The 23,927-nt window shown below is 39.5% G+C and overlaps 2 protein-coding genes across 5 annotated transcripts in view; both read left to right on the top strand.

Annotated features, from left to right (window-relative positions):
* The first annotated feature begins 694 nt into the window (after positions 1 to 694).
* znf318 (zinc finger protein 318) lies at positions 695 to 17,201 on the top strand. 4 transcript variants are annotated; one of them, XR_007972725.1, is made up of 13 exons: positions 695 to 1,072; positions 1,522 to 1,640; positions 1,936 to 2,539; positions 2,901 to 4,212; positions 4,302 to 4,399; positions 5,097 to 5,196; positions 5,282 to 5,571; positions 11,420 to 11,614; positions 11,713 to 11,800; positions 12,374 to 12,492; positions 13,444 to 15,748; positions 15,939 to 16,029; positions 16,227 to 17,201. XR_007972725.1 is itself a non-coding variant. In XM_052151605.1 (12 exons), the coding sequence occupies exons 1-12, from the start codon at positions 872 to 874 to the stop codon at positions 15,962 to 15,964; spliced, it is 5,457 nt and encodes a 1,818-aa protein (XP_052007565.1). In that variant the 5' UTR covers positions 695 to 871; the 3' UTR covers positions 15,965 to 17,201. The 4 variants fall into 4 exon arrangements, 2 of the variants coding, with proteins under 2 accessions (XP_052007565.1, XP_052007563.1); XR_007972724.1 differs by having other exon boundaries at positions 13,444 to 16,029; XM_052151605.1 differs by having other exon boundaries at positions 15,939 to 17,201.
* Positions 17,202 to 18,160: 959 nt separating this feature from the next.
* LOC127660673 (serine/threonine-protein phosphatase 2A 56 kDa regulatory subunit delta isoform-like) overlaps positions 18,161 to 23,927 on the top strand; it is a 71,123-nt gene continuing 65,356 nt past the window's right edge. The window contains exons 1-2 of the mRNA XM_052151030.1: positions 18,161 to 18,286; positions 19,050 to 19,133. Coding sequence (XP_052006990.1) covers positions 18,260 to 18,286; positions 19,050 to 19,133 — 111 coding nt within the window. The 5' untranslated portion in view covers positions 18,161 to 18,259. The remainder of the gene's footprint in view (positions 18,287 to 19,049; positions 19,134 to 23,927) is intronic.

The raw sequence follows: 23,927 nt of genomic DNA, 5'->3' as shown, positions 1-23,927 counted from the left end.
CAGACAATATCCAAAAAAAAAAACATTTGCTTAATTGTATACTTTTAAAGGTGCACTTAATAATTTTATGATTATATCATTTTATACTTACAGACACCTATTGCCTGGATGCAGCATCATTGAAACACAGTACTTTTCAGTGGCCATTGTAGAAATTCAATACTCACCGTTAGCCATAATTAATTTGATCCATGAGTGAAAGTGTCCAATAACATTTCTGGGTGATTTCTGAGATAAGCAAGTAGTATTCGGCTGGTGATGTGATCATAACATGGCTGCCCCCATGAAGAGACCCTCTGCATGTAGATTTAAACAAATTTTATATGACTGATATGACTAGAGTTTTCATCTTATTTGAGTGCTCATGATTTTCTACATATATTTCAAAATTACTATTTATTTATTTCGCAATAAAACCTTTGAAAGTTTTTTTGAGGAAAAAAATGACTGAGTGCACCTTTAAAGTTTTTTTTTTTTTCTCAATAGAGCAATTATTGTCCGTTTAAGTATATATTTCCCTGTATTTGTTTATCTCTCATCATGTTAACGTAATTATTTACCTTTCTGAATCGGTAGATTTAAAATGAAAGCTCTAATGACTGACTGTTGATCATAGAAACACATATGACGCAGTGTCGCTGCATTTCATTGGTTTGTCCTGACGTGTCGTCAGATCCTGCACGCTGCACAGGACGCGTTTACTGAGAGAGTTGATCGGGATGAGTTTGTGTGATGAATATAACGAATGCGCTCTGTTTTCCCTCGGTGTGGTGAAATCTGAGTGCATGCACGTTTTTCAGTTGTAGGAAAGAGTCGCACCGGAGATCATAAGGACTGCATTGAGATATAGAGTGAGCTGTTCAGTGTCGTGATGTATCGCGGTTCTAGGCCGCACCGAGGAGACTATGAACATCATCATCCGCCGTCTCGTGGTTTTGATCCCCGGTCTGGGCCAGGCCATCCTCCCGATCCGTACCGGCGTCCGTCACCGCGGAGGAGATATTCATCACCCGGAGCAAGAGATCCGCCTGAAGAGTATAGAGGAGGAGGGAGACCTTCGAGACCCTATAGGGTATGTATGCAGAACAAACATAACATTGTTATTCAAGCTTCATTTACTTGTTACGTACAGTACACAAACAAATTGTGCTACTATTGTTATGGTTTTTTTGGACATGGTCCACGGTAATACCATGGTATTCTTTGAAGGGCCCTGGATTACTATATGATATTACGGTGCCAGAGTATTAGACATGGTACCACGGTAATATAATGGTGTTCTTTGAGGTATCATGTAAATAACATGCTCTTTGAATGTGGCAAGTGCCATGGTATTACCATCTGATACCATTACTGTACCATGTTCTTTAGGGAAAGAGTAGATGCAAAATAGGAAACATCTATATATTCATATCTTATACTTGTCCATCATTATGTCTGGTAAAGTGTGAGTAGTTATTTCTGCTATTCTGTGAACATGTTAGTAAGTTAATTAAGTAATTGCCCCATTTTCCTAAACAGAGATACAGCCCTTCACCTCCTCGTGGTGGTCTTCCTGTTGATCACAGTCTGGTCATAACTGTGGGCAATGAGCTGACTAATCCACCAGGCTACAAAGGCTCAGATGCGCCCTATGTCCGGTAAGAAACTGCAAATAAGTGATGGACTGATATGATATTTGGCTATTTTGAGATTTTCGGCATTGGCCGCTTGGCCAATTAACAGACTTCATTCAATCATGTTTTGTTTTCAAAATACATTTTGAGTAAATATTAGGTAAAATGAATGTTTTTTTTATTTCGTTTAAGCAATTTGTACAGCACTGGTAATTACTAAAATTATAAAATTTGAGTAAAAATCCTGTTTATGAGCTTACTAAATCTGAAAGTGTGTTACTTGTACTTCAGTGCATGATGTTCTGTTTTCTGTCAACAGCGATTACGGTGCTGGAGACCCACCTTACAAAAAGCCCCATTATTCTCCACGGAGGTCAAGCTACGATGACAAAAGCGATAGGGGTTCAAGACGGCGCAGTCTTAGTCGTGGCAGAAGCAGGGGGCGGAGCCGTAGTCCTGGGTATGTGCGCAGCAAAAGTCGGCCGCGTAGCCGGAGCAGAAGTCGCAGCTACAGTCACGGCAGGAGTCCTGAGCGGGCGAAGAGCCGAGCGCGTAGCAAGAGCCAAACTCGTGGGAGGAGCTACAGTAGAAGTCGTAGCAGAAGCAGTAGTCCCAAACGCAGTAGGGCGAGGAGCAAGAGTCGGCACCGTAGCTGCAGTCGAGACAGGAGCCGTAGCAGAGGGAGGAGTCACGCTAGGAGCCGCAGTGTCAGTCAGAGTGGTAGCAGCAGCCACAGCTCGAATAGTAGTCGCCATGGCAGTGTCAACAGAAGAGCCCAATCAGGTGCAGAGGTGGAGGATTTTAGGGAGCTAGAGAAGGCTCGACGACGTAAGGAAATTCAGGATACGCTTGGAAAGCCTGCAAAGTCTATTTTGAAGAAAAGGGTGGACTCCTCCGAGACGGATTCGCCCATGCTAGTGCAGGTAATAACCTCTCATTGGGTATTGAGAAAGAATTTAACATAAAAAATCTACAACTCTTTCTCAAGTGAAAAACTGTTATTGATGAATATAAAAGGGACAGTTCTCCCCAAAAATAAGACTTGTCCTCATGCTGTTCTAAATCATTACGTCAGTGGAACACCAAATTCTTTCTTCAGTGGAACACCAAAAAAAAGTATTTTGTTTATCATATTGCAGTGATCATGCCAATGACCTACAATGTGGTGTTCTCATACATCATTGATTATGTTCATATCTGCTAAAGCTATGTTTAATGTTCTTTCCTTTCTTACCTAAATATTTCACCTATGTTTACCCTACTATTGCTGGTTTTGTGTTTCAGAATAGTGATTCTCCTCGAGGAAACCCAGACAGTATTCTTTCACATGAGGCAGAACAGCTTATCTGTGCACTGTCCAAATCTTTAGATCCAGACTTGTTAGCATCCATGCTGGGGAAAAGCTCTGATGCCAGTGCTCTCGAACAGCTGATTGGCAAGATCCATCCAGCCAAAGATGGTGGAAGTGACATGCCTGATGAGAAAGAAAGACAGGACAAATCAGACCTCACTGAGTTCCTTGGAATGATGGCAGAGGTTGTAGCACAACCACCGACTACAAAGAAAGGACTTGCAGATATTGAAGATGAGGAGAAATTTCTCTATGGAGATGAAGAGGAAGATGTTGAGGAGCACAAAAAGGTGAAACCAGCTAGGGAGATTCCAACAGCTGAACAACCTGGCTTTCTGGACACGAGGTACCAACAGTCTCATGATATTCCGAGAAAAGAACATGCCACTACACCTTATGCTTTTGGCCATGATGGAGAAGATGCAGTGAGCCATTTGCAAAGAGAGAGCAGGCAGCCAGACAGGCATCATTCTTCGGCTACACCTGAGGTGCATTCCAAGGAAGAACTTGATGACTTGCCACCTGGAGTTTTTCCGCAGGATGTCAAAGAAAGGAAGGAGGTAGAGGAATATGAGAAGATACAAGACTTACTGAAGACCATTGGCTTAGACTTGGGTGTGGCTGACATCAGCAAGATGGCTGCTAGGACGCAAGAGCGTCTCCATGGTAACACCCCTGCAAAGAAGGCACCCATTCGTCGGCAGTCCGAGAGAAAGCACAGGAGCTGCAGCAGGAGTTACAGCAACAGTAGCAGCAGTAGTAGGAGCTCCAGTAGAAGCCACAGTCGGAGTAGCAGCAGAAGTCAAAGTAGGAGCTACGGTCGCACTTCAAGTCGCTGCAAGAAGAAGCCAGTTTCACCGGAACAAAGATCCTCAAGCTCCCACAGTCAGAACAAAAAGGAGAGTCGCCATAGCGTCACTGAAGGCGAGTGGCCTTCAACACCCACGGCCGGTCCCGGGACACAGATGTATCCTCCCCAACCCAGCCTCTCAACACACCCTATGGCTCAGTACCCTCAGCCACCCCCACGTAGGGTAATGCCACCTGACTACCCTCCAGGTGGTTATGACCCATATGGCAATTACGTTCCATATATGCCTCCGGGATGGCCAATGTACCCACCTCCAGGTATGCCACTGCCACCTCACAATCCAATGGATCCCTACCGACTCCCCAACATGGAGCGAACCTTTCTTAAAGTGATTGAAACAGCAGCAAGTGAAGGAAAAGAGATGGATAAAATAAGTTAGTTATTTTTAAACTTTTATTAATATATTTACATGTATCTTTTATACATCACAATCGACCAACTTGGTTTGATTATATCCCTTCAGAACCCTCTAAATTGGACGATGTGGCCTCCAAAGCGATCACCAGTAGCATTCAGAGGCGAGTTATTGAAGATAAGAATACTGCCAGCCAAAAACAAAAGGTAATTCAATGTAAAAAGCAACTTCATAAGGGAACAGTTTGAAAAATGTAAGTTCTGTCATTATTTTCAGGTCATGTTGTTACAAACCTGTATGCTGTTATTTCTTCATGGAACACAAAGAGAGAATTTCTGAACAGCCTTCATGCAGGCTATGGCCATTCATAGTGAAGATGGCTGTCAAGTTCAAAAAAGGAACAAAAATGCTATAAAAGAACCACAAAAGTAGATCCGGGGGAGTGTCAGGTGGCTAATCTCCAGGTGGTTACGACCCATGTGGCAATTACGTGTCATATATGCCTCTGGGATGGAATAAAAACTGATATTCAAGAATTGCACTGATGGGGAATTATGACTTACAGTTTGGTCTTTTTCTCACACAAAGCTCTTGTATGGCTTCAGAAGACTTGGAATATGGCACATGACTCATATGGACTACTTTTATGTGCTTTTATTGTCATTTTTGGTCACTATGATTAGCTGCTGTATTGAAAAGAGCTGTTGTTGCAAAAAAATTGTCCTTTTTGTGTTTCACTTAAAAAAATAGTATACAGGTTTGAAACAACATGACTATGAGGAAAAAGGCCAGAATTGTCCTTTTTGGGTGAAATATTCCCTGAATTTTTTTTATTTTATCTCTACGATGTCAACTTTTTGTGCTGGTAAACAAATTTAAGGCCCAAATCAAATTCTCTCTTAGGTCACTGAAGAGCTTGCAAAGCTAAAAATGGAAAAAGAAATACGACTGAAGAGAAAAGAAAATCTATTAAAGGAGGTGGAGACATTAAGAAGGGAGCAAGGTATTTTCCTCTCAATGTATTAGTCAATTTTTCCCAGTTTAATATGTAAGGGCACACTATTTCCTCATCTGTTTTGTCCCTTTAGGGGAACTCTTAAGAAAGAAGCGAAGGGAGAAAGATGGGCATAAAGACCCGGTCCTAACAGAGCTCAGTCACCTCCAAGAGGATGCGATGGCCCGAATCTCCAAACTACGTGCTGAACAGAAGGAGGCTGATAAAAAACATGAAGAGCTGGTCAAAGTTTCGCTTATCCTTGGTATAGACAAATACTCGAAGATCTCTGGGGACCATGGGCAGCAGCCTGCTCAGAGTAAGGAGTCGTCGACCAGAAGCCCAGAGAAAACAGGGGCCTCCACTGGCACCTCTTTAAATAAGGTAGAGTGGCTAATGCTGTTACAGGAAAGGTACATAAAGTTATTTGCCCTTGATTAGCCTGTTCATGGTTCACTGATTGCAGATTCAAAAATGAAATCAAGTAGCTAGAACTGGGTGATATAGCCAAATGTGTCTTTTTACTCCGAAAAGGCCTAAAAGGGTATTATTTTTTTCTTCAAACAGAAGAGCCATCATTTTGATCAAACAGCCATTATATAAAATGGTAAAAATCTAGTTACAAAAACAAGGCATGTTTTCCACACTGTAATTTGCTGAATGAGCGCAAGAATTTAAAGCATTTTCATTTACATGCATCAATACAAGGATACATAGTAAGCTACAGTAATATTGGTACATATATTTGACTAAACTAATTTTATTTAGTTATAATATTCATACTGTATGTCGCCCAGCTCTACAAATGACACACTATTTAGTTATTCGACAAATATTTTGGCAATTATAATATTATGTGTTTTATTATTTTACTATATATATATATATATATTTTTTATTAAATTGGCAATTTTGGCTCACCAAAACAATGTGTCTTTTGATAAGCTAACTTTATTCTGAATGTAGACACCGATGTTGGAGTTGAATGGGATATATTGGCATTTTACTACAAACTAGGGTTGCAGCGGTATACCACTGTTTGAAAATGGATGGTTATCATACCATGTACATTTGCTTATCTACGGCATTGAGAAAAAAATGCAACCGGACGGAGAATCTCACATCCGCATCTCCTTTATTCCTTGTCTGCTTGTCAGACTCGTCAACTTGCGACCCACAAACGCAGCGAAGAAAATGTCAGAGAGAAGCGAAGCGAGGGGGTCTGACATGAGTGTTTGTGTGTGTTTTTTAAGAGAGTTAAAGCAGTGTTTCTCAACTGGTCTATTTGGACTGGGTCGTGGACAGCAGGAAAAGAACAGTGCCATGGTTCTCCCATTGAAGATATTTCGGCGGACGCCCAAGAGATCTACTATTTAGGACTGCTGAGGTTTAATGATAAACTCAGAAACAGCTGAAGTAGACATTGGCAATTTACGGCCCATGGTCGTGGTTTAATGTGGCCTGAGGCTCATTTATCGTAAAAGCGTTTTTATTTTTCATTGGATATTTCAGTTAACTTGCATTGGGACGTAACGTGTCTCCACAAGCGTTTAACATGCTCATGGTTGTCAGATAAGAGACGAAACACCCCCAGTTTGAGATTTATACTTGTGTAAATTGGAAATATTCCGCCTAATGTAATACTTATTTTGTGCAATCTGGAAACATGTATGCGGGTGATCTATTTCTATCTGGCTTTCTCCTTTGAACAAACTTAGCGATCTGTAGTGCAATATTCTGCTTAAGGAAATGTGTTATACGGCTACTCTGTGTCCATTCTTGAGGCTGCTTGTGATGTTTGGTGCTAATTTTGCAGGTAAACCTTCAGTGACTAAATTAAATATAAAAGTAGATCTCGGCATCATTGACATGCGAGCAAAAGCAAGCCAGAGACGAATATGTAAATGTATTTTTTATTTGTGCAATTTAGAAATGTTGAAGTCCCTTCGCTATTCATTTATCATAGTCATGCAGTCTGTGTTATTCAGTTGTATGCTGAAAGTCAAACGTTGACATCATCAACAACAAAAATAATGTCACTTGATGCATGTCATTGTACTGGAAAACCATGAACAAAATATGCAACAAAAAAGGAAATGCAACCCAGGATACATTAAATACAGGTTATGTTTAAACTATGGCAGGTCGCCACTTGATTTCAATGTAAAATCTGTCCTGATACAAAACAAGTTGAGAACCAGTTCTGAGTTAAAGGTACAGACTGGAGCAGTCTGGCCTCACTGTCGCGCACCTACAGTATATGTTAACTGTTAATAATTATAGGACATTACTTTAAAAGCTCACACAGCTGATGTTATTTTTCATTTAGTAGTAAATTTAACATGCTATGCTAACATGTAAACTAACATGCTTTAGTTATATAACATGTTATAGTTATGCTATTTTTTAGCATGTTTATAATTCGATTTATTATTATAATTCTGTTTGCTTTCTTATTTTTTCTATTTATTTTATTTTCAAAAGGGAGAATTTTTTTACACATACTTCAATAAAATAAATGGTTTCAAGTTTCAATTATAATAAAGTGTTTGCTCAAAAATTAATAAAATAACCCTTCTGTTTTCACTGATAATAGTAATTGTGTAATACCATATACCGTGATATTTTCTGAGAAGGTTATCATACCGTGAAAATCTCATACTGTTGCAACTTGCTAAATATTAAATTAGTTTGTTAGTTTTTTCTTGGCCTCAGAAATTAATAATATCAAAAAATATTTTGTGCGCTTGAAACAAACCTTTTCATTTTCACAGATTCTTTTAGTCTAACAGGACTTCAAGCAGTAATAATAATAATTCACTTTATTTTTATATAGCCCTTTTAAAGGTAGACTCTCAAGGCGCTTTACATGGTGGAAGAACAAAATATAAACTGCAGTAATTGCAGCATCATTCCCCCTAAATTATTGACCAAGGGAAAAATATTCAAAGAGCTTATTCACATATCTGCTTTATCCGGGATGAAATGTATGCAACACCTGCCTATATTTATTTAGCAAAATGTATCCATCACTTTTAATTGAAAAAACATTTGCAGCCTAACATGTCTTTGCACTTTTGTGATTTTGGATTTAACTTCTACTGAATCATTACACTGGATTAAATGTAACAACAAAATTGAATGCTCATGGCTTTAGACTGTTGTAATAGTTATTTAAAAAAAAATTGTCTTGTGCAAGTTGTTTAAACATAATTGGAATTGGCAGATTTAGCAAAAAATCTGCTAAATTTAAAAAAACATTTGTCTGATAGAACTACATGCATGTAATATATATTAATACATTTGACTATTTTAGGGCCTTTTTATTTTTTTGATATTGTTTAGGCTTAGCTTCCCCACAAGTCTGTTAGACAATGATTCCTTCTTAATCTTGCATATAACTAGGTGGGTGGTCAAATATTTAGTTTTATTTATCCTATGTTTTAGCACTGAATCTTTCTTGTTTACTGCTAAAGGCAAACATTAAAAACTTGTTACTTTGTCTTTAGTGTAAAAATAGACAGTCACTGCAGAGGTATTTTGAAACATTGAATTTTCCTCAAACTGTTTTTATTGCATTGGCGATTTAATCAGTCAAAATGTAATGTACATCATACATTTTGAACAGGATATAAATGCCATTTTGAAGTAGCTTTTTAAAGCCATTCATTTTAAATCGATAAAATTCAAGTTGTAAATCCATGGCTAACTTCTCCCCGACTGGAAAACAGATGGCCTATTTTGCAAAGGTGAGTGTGCTATGAAAAACTTTAATGATTGTCAGTCAAGATTTGAAGTTTTTGATAATCTATTCTCTGACAAACTTTTGCTCATTCATTCACATTTAAAGTGCATCCGGAAAGTATTTATAGCGCTTCACTTTTTCCACATTTTGTTATGTTACAGCCTTATTCCAGAATGGATTAAATTCATTATTTTCCTCAAAATTCTACAAACAATACCCCATAATGACAACGTGAAAGAAGTTTGTTTGAAATCTTTGCATCCATCCATCCATCTTCAACCGCTTATCCGAAGTCGGGTCGCTGGGGCAGCTGCTCCAGCAGGGGGCCCCAAACTTCCCTATCCCGAGCCACATTAACCAGCTCTGACTGGGGGACCCCAAGGCGTTCCCAGGCCAGTGTGGAGATGTAATCTCTCCACCTAGTCCTGGGTCTTCCCCGAGGCCTCCTCCCAGCTGGACGTGCCCGAAACACCTCCCTAGGGAGGCAGCCAGGGGGCATCCTTACCAGATGCCCAAACCACCTCAACTGACTCCTTTCGACGCAAAGGAGCAGCAGCTCTACTCCGAGCTCCTCACGGATGACTGAGCTCCTCACCCTATCTCTAAGGGAGAAGCCCGCCACCCTTCTGAGGAAGCCCATTTCGGCCGCTTGTACTCGCGACCTAGTTCTTTCGGTCATGACCCAACCTTCATGACCATAGGTGAGGGTAGGAACAAAAATTGACCGGTAGATCGAGAGCTTTGTCTTTCGGCTCAGCTCTCTTTTCGTGACAACGATGCGATACAGCGAGTGCAATACCGCCCCCGCTGCCCCTATTCTCCGGCCAACCTTCCGCTCCATTGTCCCCTCACTCGTGAACAAGACCCCGAGGTACTTGAACTCCTTCACTTGGGGCAAAACCTAATTTCCTACCTGGAGTACGCACTCCATCGGTTTCCTGCATCTTTGCAAATTTAGAAAAAAAAATCACATGTACAGAAGTATTCACAGCCTTTTTTCAATACTTTGTTGAAGCTCCTTTGGCACCAATTACAGCCTCAAGTCTTTTTGAGTATGATGCTACAAGCTTGGCACACCTATTTTTGGGCAGTTTCTCCCATTTTTCTGTGCAGGACCTCTCAAGCTCCATCAGGTTGGATGGGGAGTGTCGGCGCACAGCCATTTTCAGATCTCTCCAGAGATGTTCAATCAGGTTCAAGTCTGGTCTCTGGCTGTGCCACTCAAGGACATTCACAGAGTTGTCCCGAAGCCACTCCTTTGTTATCTTGGCTGTGTGCCTAGGGTCATTGTCCTGTTGGACGATGGACCTTTTCCCCAGTCTAAGGTCCAGAGCGCTCTGGAGCAGGTTTTCATCAAGGATGTCTCTGTACATTGCTGCATTCATCTTTCCCACGATCCTGACTAGTCTCCCGGTTCCTGCCGCTGAAAAACATCCCCACAGCATGATGCTGCCACCACCATGCTTCACTGTATTTATGGTATTGGCCAGGTGATGATCGGTGCCTGGTTTCCTCCAGACATGACGCTTGCCATTCAGGCCAAAAAGATCAATCTTTGTTTCATCAGACCAGAGAATTTGATTTCTCATGGTCTGAGAGTTCTTCAGGTGCCTTTTGGCAAACTCCAGGCGGGCTGTCACGTGCCTTTTACTGAGGAGTGGCTTCCGTCTGGCCACTACCATATAGGCCTGATTGGTGGAGTGCTGCAGAGATGGTTGTTCTTCTGGAAGTTTCTCCTCTCTCCACAGAGAAACACTGGAGCTCTTTCAGAGTGACCATCGGGTTCTTGGTCTCCTCCCTGACTAAGGCCCTTCTCCCCCGATCACTCAGTTTGGCCGGGTGGTCAACTCTAGGAAGAGTCCTGGTGGTTCCAAACTACCATTTAAGGATGATGGAGGCCACTGTGCTGATTGGGACCTTCAATGCTGCGGAACATTTTCTGTACCCTTCCCCAGATCTGTGCCTCGATACAATCCTGTCTCAGAAGTCTACAGACAATTCCTTGGACTTCATGGCTTAGTTTGTGCTCTGACATACGCTGTTAACTGTGGGACCTTATATAGACCGGTGTGTGTGCCTTACCAAATCATGTCCAATCAACTGAATTTACCACAGGTGGACTCCAATCAAGTTGTAGAAACATCTCAATGATGATCAGTGGAAACAGGATGCACCTGAACTCAATTTTGAGTGTCATGGCAAAGGCTGTGAATATGTTTTTTTTTTATTTTTATAAATTTACAAAATTTCAAACAAATTTCTTTGACATTGTCATTATGGGGTATTGTTTGTAAAATTGAGAAAAATAATGAATTTAATCAATTTTGGAATAAGGCTGTAACATAACAAAATGTGGAAAAAGTGAAGTGCTGTGAATATTTTCTGGATGCAATGTAGGTACCTCCACAGCATTTGATTATTTATTTTTGGTTGTGCTTGCTTTGTCACATTTACTAATGCATTATTTGTATTCCTAAACTAATCTAGGTTGCCCCATCAAAATCAAAAGCCTGTCCTGAAAAACGCAAGTCGTCACCTCCATCGAGCAGCCGTTCCCTGGACACTGCTGCCGAACAATTCGAGTACTACGATGCAGGAAACCACTGGTGTAAAAACTGCAATGTTACCAGTGGTTCAATGTTTGACTATTTCATGCATTTGCACAACAAAATACATAGGAAGGTATGTGTTAACATTTGTAATCAAATGTTTTTAGAACAAATGCCTTTCCATTATTTTGCATCTCTGCTCTAGTCATCCATTGTTTTCCTTTCCTATAGACTCTAGATCCTTACGACAGACCATGGGCAAAATCAGAGAGTGAGAAGAAACATCCAGTGGGTGAGAGGACTTCAAAGCCAGCAAAAGGTAATAACTTATTTGATAAATGCCATAGTTTGCTATGAGTGAGTCATGTTATGAAATTTAGGCTAAAATTATTCACTAATCTGTTTGAACACGTATAAGGCTGGTAAGGTTAGAAATCAAGAAAAAAGACAGAAAAAAGCTTGAACTGAATGATTTCCAAGATATTTTAAATTTTTCAGTCAATGTGGATGAAACATGATACTAAAATATCAATCAATCTTTCCTTTTCCTGAAGTCTTGACATGTCCATCAGTGTAATTATTAACTGGTTGTTCATATGATATTGTATTCTTTTTATTCTGTAGTTAGGATCAATTTATGGTAGGGTGAGGCCTTCTCAAAAGTCCTAAAATAATCATGTATGGAATCATTAATGTAGCGGAATCATTAAGTGGAATCTGACTTGGTGATTCCACATCCCTAATGGCTGCCCTTTTGTTTGCAGTGGCATAAACCGTTTTTTCTTTCAGTGTGCCTCATCGTTGGAGCAGGGCAAGGGTAATTAATTATAACGTGTAATGGTTTATGATGGTTGTTAAATGGATTCAATTCTTGCTGTTTGCCCTCTTTCAGGCTCTGAGTTCTTGATCCCTTTACGGGGATTCTTCTGCCAATTATGTGAAGAATTTTTTGGGGATCCCATTTGTGCTGAAGCTCATGTCACCTGCCATGCTCACAATGAGAAATACAAGGTAACTAGCACAGATGAGTCAATACTGTAAGTCAACTTTTTTTAATGTGACTACTTTGCTTGAAAACTTTGTCATATAATTTGTGCAGTACAGTATCTTTTGTATATTGTTGAAGTTGTGATTTTGGATATTTACTTCATTAACTATCATCTGGCTGGGCCATTAAATGAATACACAGGGCACAAGACAAAATATTTATGGATGAGGACCCCCTACCTCCAGGCACTCTAGAAAAATTTTTAACCCTTCATAACATTTTAAGTTTATAATTAGTTATTGGGCATGTAAAAAAATTATGGCACTCATTGCGCAAGTCACAACGCAACAATACTGACACACATGTACATTCCCTTTCCCTCCATGCAGCTAAAGTGACCAAAACAAAAATACACTTTCCTCTGACGTATGTCATACCACAATTGCATACAGGTTCATAGAGTTCAGGCTTTTGCTGCACATTTCTTAAATGGATGTCATTGAGCAACTACAAATATCACACCAATAGCTCTTTGTCAAGAATCAATGTGGAGTAAAATCTGGTTTATTTTTCGAAGAGAAAAATATATTTGGGAGTATCCTGGAGACATGCATTAGGCAGTGCAAAGAAACAGCAAAGGTGCCATAAGTTCTATCAAAAAACTTTTCCACTGCACGTTACGGTTCAACTCGCCTCAACTCTCTTCAACCAATCAGTGATCTGCAGGATTTTAACATCACATTTAGTATGGGCTCGTTTCGCTTGGAATCTCGACTGAGGTGGTACTAAAAATAGTATCAGGTACCAGGTACTATCCACAGTGGAAAACCCCAAAAATGCGAGCAGAGTAGAGTTGTTCCATGCAGTGGAAAAGCCCCTTTAGTATAGGATATGTAGTAGGTGCAGCTTTATTGATTCAACTTAATTCTTCTACTTTGGACAAGATGTGATTTGCCTGATTTGTGTTTCAACAGGCCAAAATATATGAAAATCCCCTTTACGAACAAAGAAGGAACTTGGACCGTCAGGCTGGCTTAGAGAGCCAAAAGAGTTCAGACCACAAACGAAAACGTGAAGACGACTGTCATGATGATGTGAAGAAATCCAAACCTGGCAAAGAAGAAAGAAAAATGTTGTTCGATAATGTGGAGCCAAAACCACAGTACAGCAAGGAGGATACGTACAGGAATATCAAGGAGAATGAGAATACCTTTATGGAAGAACGTTTTAAATACAGGAAAGAGGATTTAGATAAACAGAAATACAAGGAGGATGAGAGAGTCAAAATCAAGAAGGAAGAGGAAGAGAAAGAGAAAGCCAGGTACAGAAGAGAGGAAGAGGAAAGATACATGTACAAGAAAGAAGAGGAATGCACATATAGGTATAGGAAGGAGGAAAATAATAAATATAGATTCCGAAAAGATGACGATAGGGGCCGATATGTTAGAGAAGAGGAGAAGCCCAAGTATAGCAAAGAAGAGGATAAAAGGTACAAATACACTCAGGATGCAGAGGAGAAGAAGTCCAAATACAAAGATGAGGATGGGGGGAGTTCAACTAAATCAAAGTGGAATGAGGCAGAGGAAAGTAATGAGCAATGTGGAATGAAGGATCAGAAGGGCAAGTCAGGTTTTTTCAAAGATGACAAGGTAAGCAAAAGGAAGCCCAACGATAAAGACATCAAAGTAGATCCAGAGAAACCAAGCGAGTCCCCTAAAGTCTTCAGTGGGCCGAGCCCTGCCTTGCTTGCTAAACTTCGCAAGAAGAATGAGGAGGCTGCAGCTCGACCTGGCTTTGGAAAGTTCAGCCGAAAAAAGCCACTGAAGACAGCACTGGAGAAGGAAGCAGATAGAATAGCGGCACAATTCATAAAGGAAGATGAAGCAAGTGTGTCTGTTGTAGACGAAGAGAACAAAGATCCTGAGCAAGATGCTTTTACGAAGTCTATCGCTGCTGCAAAGTCTATTGTGATTAAACTATCAGCAAAGTCTGTGCTCCCACCCTCCGATGAATGGCTGGCTTACAACGAAAATAAAAGTAGTCCCAACTTTCCTCCTACCCCTACTCCGATGGTTCTTAGGAAGTCCTTCACTGGTGTACAAAATAAACCAACAACTACTAGAGACAAGCCTCCTGGAACCGTACCAGGAAATCAGACTCAAAAGGGTCCAGCATTGCCAGCAGACCTAATCTCCAAAGCATTTAGTGGTGAAGAGGTGCAATTAAAACTTAAAAAGGACATCCCTGCAAGCCCTGTAGATACCTTCGACACAGCTGTACCACTTGTCTCCACCCCTGCTCCACTTGTCTCCACCCCTGCTCCACTTGTCTCCACCCCTTCTCCACTTGTCTCCACCCCTGCATCACTTGTATCCACCCCTGCACCAATTGCAGTAGCAGAAAGGGTAAATGCCCCCCAGGTGAAACTTATTACCCAAAGTAAATGCTTTGTTACTGTCAAATCTGATGTTGCTGCTCCTGGAGTGCCTGAGGAGGAGCAGAAGCTCAGCGTAATATTTCGTCCTCCTCCTCTGCTTCTTACTAACTCCACTGGCCCATCCCCAAAAACTGTAAAGCCAAAGACAACTCTGGCAGCAGGAATAGCAAAAGATTTGTTTGACATTTTCTATAGTGGAAACTCAGCTGTTAAAAGTTCTGGTGCCAGTGTTGGCAACAAACAAGACTCAATCTTTACAGCTCCAGACAAGGATTCAAGCAGTAAGAAAACCTCTGAAGGTAATGAGTCCAACAACAAAGATATAAATGATAGTGATGTTACACAGAGCGAAGAACCCCCCAAGAGCAAAGACTTGCAAGTTGCATGGAGAGACGAACCCTTGAAGGACGAAGACTCACAAGTTGCACAGAGCAAAGAACCCCACAAGAACGAAGACTCACAAGGGTCACAGAGCAAAGAACCCCCCAAGGATGAAGACTCACAAGGGTCACAGTGCAAAGAACCCCACAAGAACGAAGACTCACAAGGGTCACAGAGCAAAGAACCCCCCAAGGACGAAGACGCACAAGTTGCATGGAGCGAAGAACCAACCAAGAACGAAGCCTCAGAAGTTAAACAAGCATCTGAGGATGAAAATCTAAAGGAAAATATTGATTCAAAAGAGGAAAAGGTTGATGAACATCAAGTCCTTACTTCAGAAATCTCTGAGGGGGGTGAAACCATGATGGAAGTTGATAGTTTGCACACAATCCAACCAAACCATAATGAAGAGGAAACCCCTCTGGAATCTGAGGAACCCATGCCATTCTCCCCTCTTCCAGGTTCTTTCACTGAGCAACTGAACTTAGACACATTTGAATTCAATTTTGAGCCTTTGTAAAGGACCTTCCGAGTGTAGGTTTAGGGATGTACATGTTATCTCTGAATTTAAATAACTGTGGTTTTGAAGTATTCTCTTTATTTGCTTGACCCAGGTAGAATGTTTCATGTCTATTCTTAACCTTTTGGCAGGTAATGCCAGTGAATGCGTGGACTGAAAATTCTTTCATTCTGAAGTGGGTGCTGGGAAAGGAATCCCTTCTAAGAGAATGAAAACTTTCAAGTAATGAATCCTTAATATCTGTAAGAGTTTTACTATATTCCTGTCAAAAGCACCTGGTGTTTTTCCTTATTCTGTTTCCAGCAGAAATCATTCCTTTTTAAACACAAGTAATGTAAAAATATTAGAAATATGTGTAGCAAAAAATTCAGACTTGATCTGTGCATACCATTTAAATGAATTAAGATATTTTAACACAGGAGCCAGAAAGATCCCGGCTCAGAGGAGAGAAATGATGTGGAGTTCATGCTTCAAGGACATATGCATTCACAACTGTTGCCAGAAAATGTCAAGCTTGGCCTGTAAAATTCTTATCACATTATACTGTTTATTGATGGGTTTTCTTTACGGTTTCTGTTTTTTTAAAGAACAAATCCTGTTGTTGTTTGTTCACAATGCTACCATGCTAGTTTGGTATGTGCAAGTAAATGGTTGATGTAACTGCACAGGTTCTGTGCTAGCTCAAATAAATCACAGATTCCCTTTGTTTGCCTCTTATGGATATACTTATTGATGCCATAATTGTTGTACAAATGTATAACTTCTTGCACACGCTGTGCCATATCTTTAGTTTTGACACAAGCTTCACATATGAATGCAGATATAGAGTATGTGCTAATATTGGTTATAAGCATCAGAACTAATATTCTAGAATTTGAGATTACTGAATTTGTTTTACATTTTTTAAATGATTTGTAATTGTGCATTGTTTGCATGCAAATCGCACAGATCTGAATGGTCAGCATTTGAAAGAATCATTAAAACGATATTATGTACATATAAAATATTTGGTATTACATTATATTATGTATTGATGTCTTTGCTATTTCTTATTTGGAGATATACCAGTAGGTTGATTTTCCGTCATTTTGTTTTTTAATGACAATAATATTACAGCTAAAACTGACATCTGCCGTTATGGAGGCTGAAGCAACAGCAAAAAGTACATCTGCTGTGATCCATGAAGGTAAGAGTTTAATGTCCTGTTTATATGTTTTACTGTGCATGAATCAACCGCAATTAAGGACAGTTGTTTAATTTACAGCTCATTTTTCCAGTTTGGCCATTGTACGCCATTTATTCGATTCCAATTAGTTGTGTGTCCGTCCCTTTTATATACTTATACACATTACTTGAAAATAACATTAGGTACTTAATAATTCTTATGAAAATGATGTCTTCTGTGTTTTAAATAAAATACATGTCAACTAAATTGTGTGTCCGAGTTTTGTAGTTTGCCTCACGTGAATTTACATGATCACGTTTAATATTGTTGTGGAATTTCATACCAATAGATGGCGGTATATTCTCTTGTATGGATCTTTTGTGACTACATCTTAATACAAAAGTGTTGTACATAAGTAGCCCAGAAATACTATTTATTTTTATAAATATAAAAAAGTACATTATGTCGCTATGTTTGGATATTAAAAAAAGAAAATGTTTAAGCAATCTTATACAATATTTACAAATCTTGGAGTGCCGACATGAAATATAATATGACACATTGTAAATCTAACAGGATGTAATTGTGTAAAACTTAGTATAATTAAAAACTTATATTTGTTTAAAATAGTCCCACATGATTTGATAAACTGTCTATTCTTTACGACCATTTTAACCCTGTGTTGTAAGAATATTGTAGTAGCATGTTCTAGTACGTTATTTAACAGGATTCGTTTTTTTCATATACCAATTATGAAAGCATCTTTAAAATCCGGTTGCAAATAAATTTAATATATTTTTTAACTGACAACACACTACTTACTATTCTGAAGCTGGTCCCACAGCTGACCTAAATTGTATGTAAGTAACAAGGGGGTACAGGTCAGACCAGATAATATTCCCTACGCAATAAAAATGCCCTGTGAATGAACCTACACTGACAAGTAAAAATGTTGACGGTCAATGTCACCAACTCGAACATTCCTCCCACAATCAATTCCTCTTGTGGCTACTGGCACCTTCACGCCAATGGATAGGAGTCGTCAACAACAGCTGTAGCCTCCTTCACAGTCGCAGCCAGGACTCCGTTTGGCAAGTTCAAGACCGTCTGGTTCAAGGAGCGCCCAATTGAAAAATTCCGCTGCACTGTTGCTAGGTAGTTTCGCACCTTGTAAACCAATCAGAACATTGCTGATGAAGGGAGGGCGCTGGGAGCTGGCGGTAACAGAGTGCGCGAGTGCAAGGAGAGCCTTATCACGGAGGCACGGCTAAAGACAACATTTGCAAAATGCCGAATAAAACTAAAAAAGAAAAGGTAAAGTACAGACTACATTGGCAACACCGTAACCGCTAGTTTCTGTCATAAGAATGCGTATGAAATATTCGTTTAAATGAATTATTCTGCAATATTTGCTGGTGTTATCTTCGCTAATGAAGGCCGTGCTAGCCCGAGAAGGGCGCATTTGTGTCTGAGGATCTTCAGGCACAATACTGACACTTATCTGTTCTGCTAAGTATTTCAAGAAAAAGAAAGCGTTTTATACAGCTCTGTGTAACTTGTATTACAAATATGACTAATATATGTTTGGAGGAGTTCTGTTAGACATCTGTTTTACCCGGTCTTTGCTTTAGATCAGTTTTCTACAGTGAGATTATAAACGGTCGTTAATGTGTGAATACAGAGGCGCATTAGTTGACACACTGCAGCATAAGCAGGACAGACTAACACGTCTGCTGTGCCTGGATGAGTCAATGTTTTTGTGATCAGAAGCACTGGATGGGCTTTGGGCATCGTTATATAAACGCTCGATACAGAAGTGGACTAGTTTGACACTACCTATATTATGGTCTGAAATAATTTAGCAATGCCAGTACCCTTCATTTAGCTGTGCATGTCATTGACTGATTCAAAATGTAGTTGCATTTGGGCTGTTGGGTGCCCCCAACCTGTCAAATCAGCCCTGTCGAATTCATGCAGGCCTGTATGCAAATCATCCAATTGTTATATGATGAATGGTGATTTTAAGATTGATCTCAGATTATCAACATTTCTTGATTCTGTTTTTTGGTCATTACAGGAACCCACCAAATCTGCAAAAAGCAGCACAAAAAACAGCAATGCTGGTGGAGGAAAGGATGTTGGAACTGAAAATTCTGAAGAGGTAAAGATGACTAATAAAGACATATTGGGTCTAAAAAAATCTTAGTGTACAAATAGTTGCAGGCTGGGCTTTTTCACTCTTAAGAACACAAGAGGATTAAAAAAAATACAAATAAATCAATGCCTTTGCAAGACAGCATAGTGTTTTTCTGAAGTGATCGCTGAAATCACGGTTTTGCTGATCTTTGTTTTACATGATATGCCAATGAATTACATTAATAGCATATATGAATATTTTCAAAGAAAAAAGTTTTCTCCAGCACATCCCAAAAACTTTCAATGGGGTTAAAATCAGGACTCTGTGGTTGCCAATCATGTGTTAAAATGATTCCTCATGCTCCCTGAACCACTCTTTCACAATTTTGAGCCTGATGAATCTTGACATTGTCGGCCTGGAATATGCCCATGCCATCAGTGAAGAAAAAAATCCATTGAAGTGATAACCTGGTCATTCAGTACATTCAGGTATTCAGCTGACTTAATTTTATTGCCACATAACATTGCTGAGCCTACACCTGACCAATGGATGCAACCCCAGATCATAACACTGCCTCCAGAGGATTGTACTGTGGACACCATGCACAAAGGGTGCATTGTTTAAATTCTTACCCTGACGTACCCATTAGACCTGTCACGATAATTACGTTATCTATTTATCGTACGATATATGGACATGACCTCGATCATTTTTGCTGACCTCGAAGTCCATTGTGTTTACATGCGTGTTTGTTTACGTAAGAATGAATGTCACCAACATTTTAGCCAGTCGCGCTACTTCTGTCCTCTCATCTGCTCTCTATGTCGGAGGTGGGGCTCAGCTACACACACACACGCACAGAGTGGTCAGTGACAGATGAAGATTATGTGTTACTTGAGGCTAATAGGTGTTTTAATATGTGTTTTTCTCGACGACTGCATAATTCCAGCCAGACATTATTTCTGGGACAGTATATCATCCAACAAAAGTAGTTATTGAGACAGGCTTAGTGCCCATCGCTTTGGAATAGGGCAAATCTGGACTCCTCAGACCACATGACCTTTTTCCATTGCTCCACAGTCCAATTTTTATGCTCCCAAGCAAATAAAAAAAAAAAAGTAAATTTTCCGATTTGCCACTTACTTGTTGCCACACAGCTGTTTAGTCCCAATCCTGTAGGTATATTCTCCTGTATTATATGCTTGATGCAGGCCAATAATTTGTCCCTTCTGAAACACTGTATCATCTTTTCCACGACCACTGTATACATCTTCCGACATGGTTGTTTAAGAAATGAGAAGCTACACACTGCATCAGTTAGTGTTAAAATAATTGGTGCCATCTGAAACATAATAATCACAGCAGTAATGATCCAATCATAGGCTTTTAACTATCTGCTAATTTAAATCCAAACAGTGTTTTCTTTTTTTTTTTTTTTTTTACCCCCAGGCAGTGTATAATATATAATAATTCAGATTCAAATACATTACATGATTATGACAGACAAGTACTTCATTAAAGGTGCTGTAAGTTATTTTTTTCCCCCTTAAAAATGTCCTCATTACCTGTGTAACAGTCCTATTAAAATATGTTTACTGGCTGGTGTTCAGATAATTTGTTTAAACAATCAGAATACTTTCTGCCTGCAAATCATAGTGTGCATTCACAGGGTTACCTGTGTTACTCTTATAAGTGCCAATACGGTGTCCTGCTCCAGCAAAACACATTGTCAGACAGCAAAATGCTCTGGGTGATCCTCCACCCTTTATCTGCTCCAACATATGGTCTCTAGTGTGTGTGTGTGTGTGTGTGTGTGTGTGTGTGTGTGTGTGTGTGTGTGTGTGTGTGTGTGTGTGCGCGTGTGTCTTTGAAGTGTGGGGTTTTGGAAAAGGGGGTGTGGCTAATTCAATGGCGGGTCTGGTGGAAGTTCCAGAATGGCTAAAATCGCTAACAGCACCTTTAATTTGGCAATACAAAAAGTGGCTTTTATTTCCAAGTCATTGAACAGCCTATTATTGGCCAACATTCCATAGCAATAGGTTTTGCAATTGAATTCCTCAAACTGTCTGAGGTAGACTTATTTCAAGCGATTTTCTAAGGACACGATTATGTGCACATGTGTTAGACAAGTGCTATTGGAGCATCTCATATTGGTTCTGCCCTGCCATAAAATGCGTTTTTAAAATGCTGTGTCAAGTTACATGTAGTTTGAAACTACAAAAAACAATTAAGATGAGAAAGTTTGTTTTTTGTCAGTTAAAGATGGATCGAAGTGAATAAAGGTGAGAGAGTGTACTCTTAGCCCATTATACACTGGAAGTTCTAGCAGTGCAAACATTACAAATTGCCACACATTACTGCTGTACGATAGTGGAGTTATTTGTTTTTATTGCAATTCTATACTCCAAGCAAACTTGTTTTTTTACTTATTGTTTTCTGTGGTATCAGCATCCAGTCAGACTAGTTTTTTAGACCCTAGCAAAGACTCATTCGATGTGTTAAAGGAAAGGTATCCCATTGTTTAATTTTCTCCTTGCGTGTTTCTGCCTTTTATATTGCTTGCCACATTGGTGATTTACTAGATAATTTAGAAGTGCTAGTATTCCATCCAGTTGTGTGGTTGTACTGTGATGTAATAGTATGTCTCTGTAGGCCCCTTTAGATGCTCAAATATCCCAATGTTCTTCAGAGGGAGTGATACTTACGGCTGAAATCAGTGGGTAGAGAGTCTGACGTAGCAAGTTTATTGATTTGGTCTATTTTAAGTCAGGCTCAGTCATATAACCCTTGTTACTGTGGCCAGCTTTGCAATGTTATGGGCAGCCCTCAACATGTGTCCCACAGTGCACCCCCACCCCCAGCTTTGTTGCTTGGACAGTGTCATTGTAGTGTCACTCCAATTTTGTCACATGCTAACATGTTGCTCATTTAGCTTTGCACTGCTTAAGCCTTCCGCCATGGTCCTAGTTATGCAGTCTGGTTTAGCATTGATCCTGTGTTCTTATAAATGAAAGATCCGCTCTGTTTTTTAAGTAAATGAGTGGGTTAGAGGTGTGAATCTTCACTGGCCTCACGATTTGATTCAATTACAATTCAAATGTTAACGATTCGATTAGAATACGATTCTCGATGCATCTTGTCCTTCAATATCTTTCTTTTTTCAGTTTCTTCAAAATTAATTTTTTCCGTTTCAGCTTTTATTTACCAGCTGTTTTAAAAATCAGAATGAGTCACATCACATAAACTGGCCTTTTCCATTCAGTATGAGCTGTGAACAAAACATGGAACATCCAAAAGATTATATTTAATGGTTCTATAGTTTAAAAGAGTATCTCAGTTTCTTTCTTTAGAACCTTAAAAAAAAAAAATCTCTTAAAAGCACAAAAGAAACACTGAATACTATTACTTCAACTCATTATAGTATTATTTTTGTTTAAGCATTGTATATCATTTAAAAGTATTTAATTATTATTTAAAATTAATCTATGCTATGCTATTTATTTTCATTTTTAAGCACAAATGGAAGTTGCTGGTCCAGGATGAGAGATATCTGATTCTATTAGAGTGCAGCTGTCAGCTTCTCCTCTCCTCACCTGCACAGGTGATAGTAAAGCACTTTAAATAGCGCAGTTGTTGCTTCAGAAATGTATCAAGCGTCCTGTATGCACTGTTTTATCTGTTGGCTCTGCGGGGGGGGGGGGGTAATTAAATGAAAACATAACCAACATCTCCCGAACAGCTGCCTTTTTCCCCCGTTGTGTGCAAATCAGTGTCAAATCAGTTATGGGTGCGAGCTTTCATGTTGTTTGTTGGCTTCTTCTCACAAATAAACTCTCCCGTTGCTATATGCATGGGTTTGTGAAAGAATTTCGGGATCATAGTTTCATTCTGGCACAAATGATCATGTGTTTGATACAGCTGGTCTACAAACAGTCGTGTTTGTGCACTTAACTTGTGGCTTTGTTTCCACATCTGTCTTTGGCGTGCACCACAGCACCGCTTTGATTTAAACTGAACTCAGAATCGATTCTGATTTTTTGAGAATCGATTCTGAATCGTTTGAGTATGAACCGCGATGCATCACTGAAACAATTTTTTACAACAGCTCTAGTCTACATACATACTACTATATACACTGATAACTACCAAAAATCAACGTATTAAAAAAACCTGACAATGAATGGATACCATGTTTACATAAATTATCAGGTCTTCACCAATTTTATTGGCTAATTGTCATGCGCACAAGACGTGTCAGTGAATAAGCCGCCAAAATGCTATTTTTACACAGAGTAAAATTGGTGTGTAACTATTTAAGGTGTTTACATGTGTCAACACTCTAACGACACCAGGGGTACTCAATTAAAGGTCAACAGAGAATGGCCAGACTGGTTTGAACTGACAAGTCTACTGTAACACAGAGAACCGCTCTGTACAATTGTGTTGAGAAGAATAGTTTGTCAGAATGCTATTCTGAGATGCGTTGTTTTGGTAGCACGAGGGGGACCTACACAAAACTAGGCAGGTGGTTTTAAAGTTGTGGCTGATCAGTGTATATACAGATCTGGAAAAAAATGTAGAGACCCCTGCAAAATGATCAGTTTCTCTAGATTTACTATTTATAGGTACAGTTGAAGTCAGAAGTTTACATACACCTAAACCAAATACATTTAAACTCAGTTTTTCACAATTCCTGTCATGTAATCGTAGAAAACATTGCCTGTCTTAGGTCAGTTAGAATCACTACTTTTATTTTAAGAATGTGAAATGACAGAATAATAGTCGAGAGAATTATTTATTTCAGCTTTAATTTATTTC

The sequence above is a fragment of the Xyrauchen texanus genome, chromosome 20 (assembly GCF_025860055.1).
Source record: "Xyrauchen texanus isolate HMW12.3.18 chromosome 20, RBS_HiC_50CHRs, whole genome shotgun sequence".
NCBI lineage: Eukaryota > Metazoa > Chordata > Actinopteri > Cypriniformes > Catostomidae > Xyrauchen > Xyrauchen texanus.
Note: the sequence above shows the minus strand (reverse complement) of the source record. Positions and strands in the feature narration are given on the sequence as shown.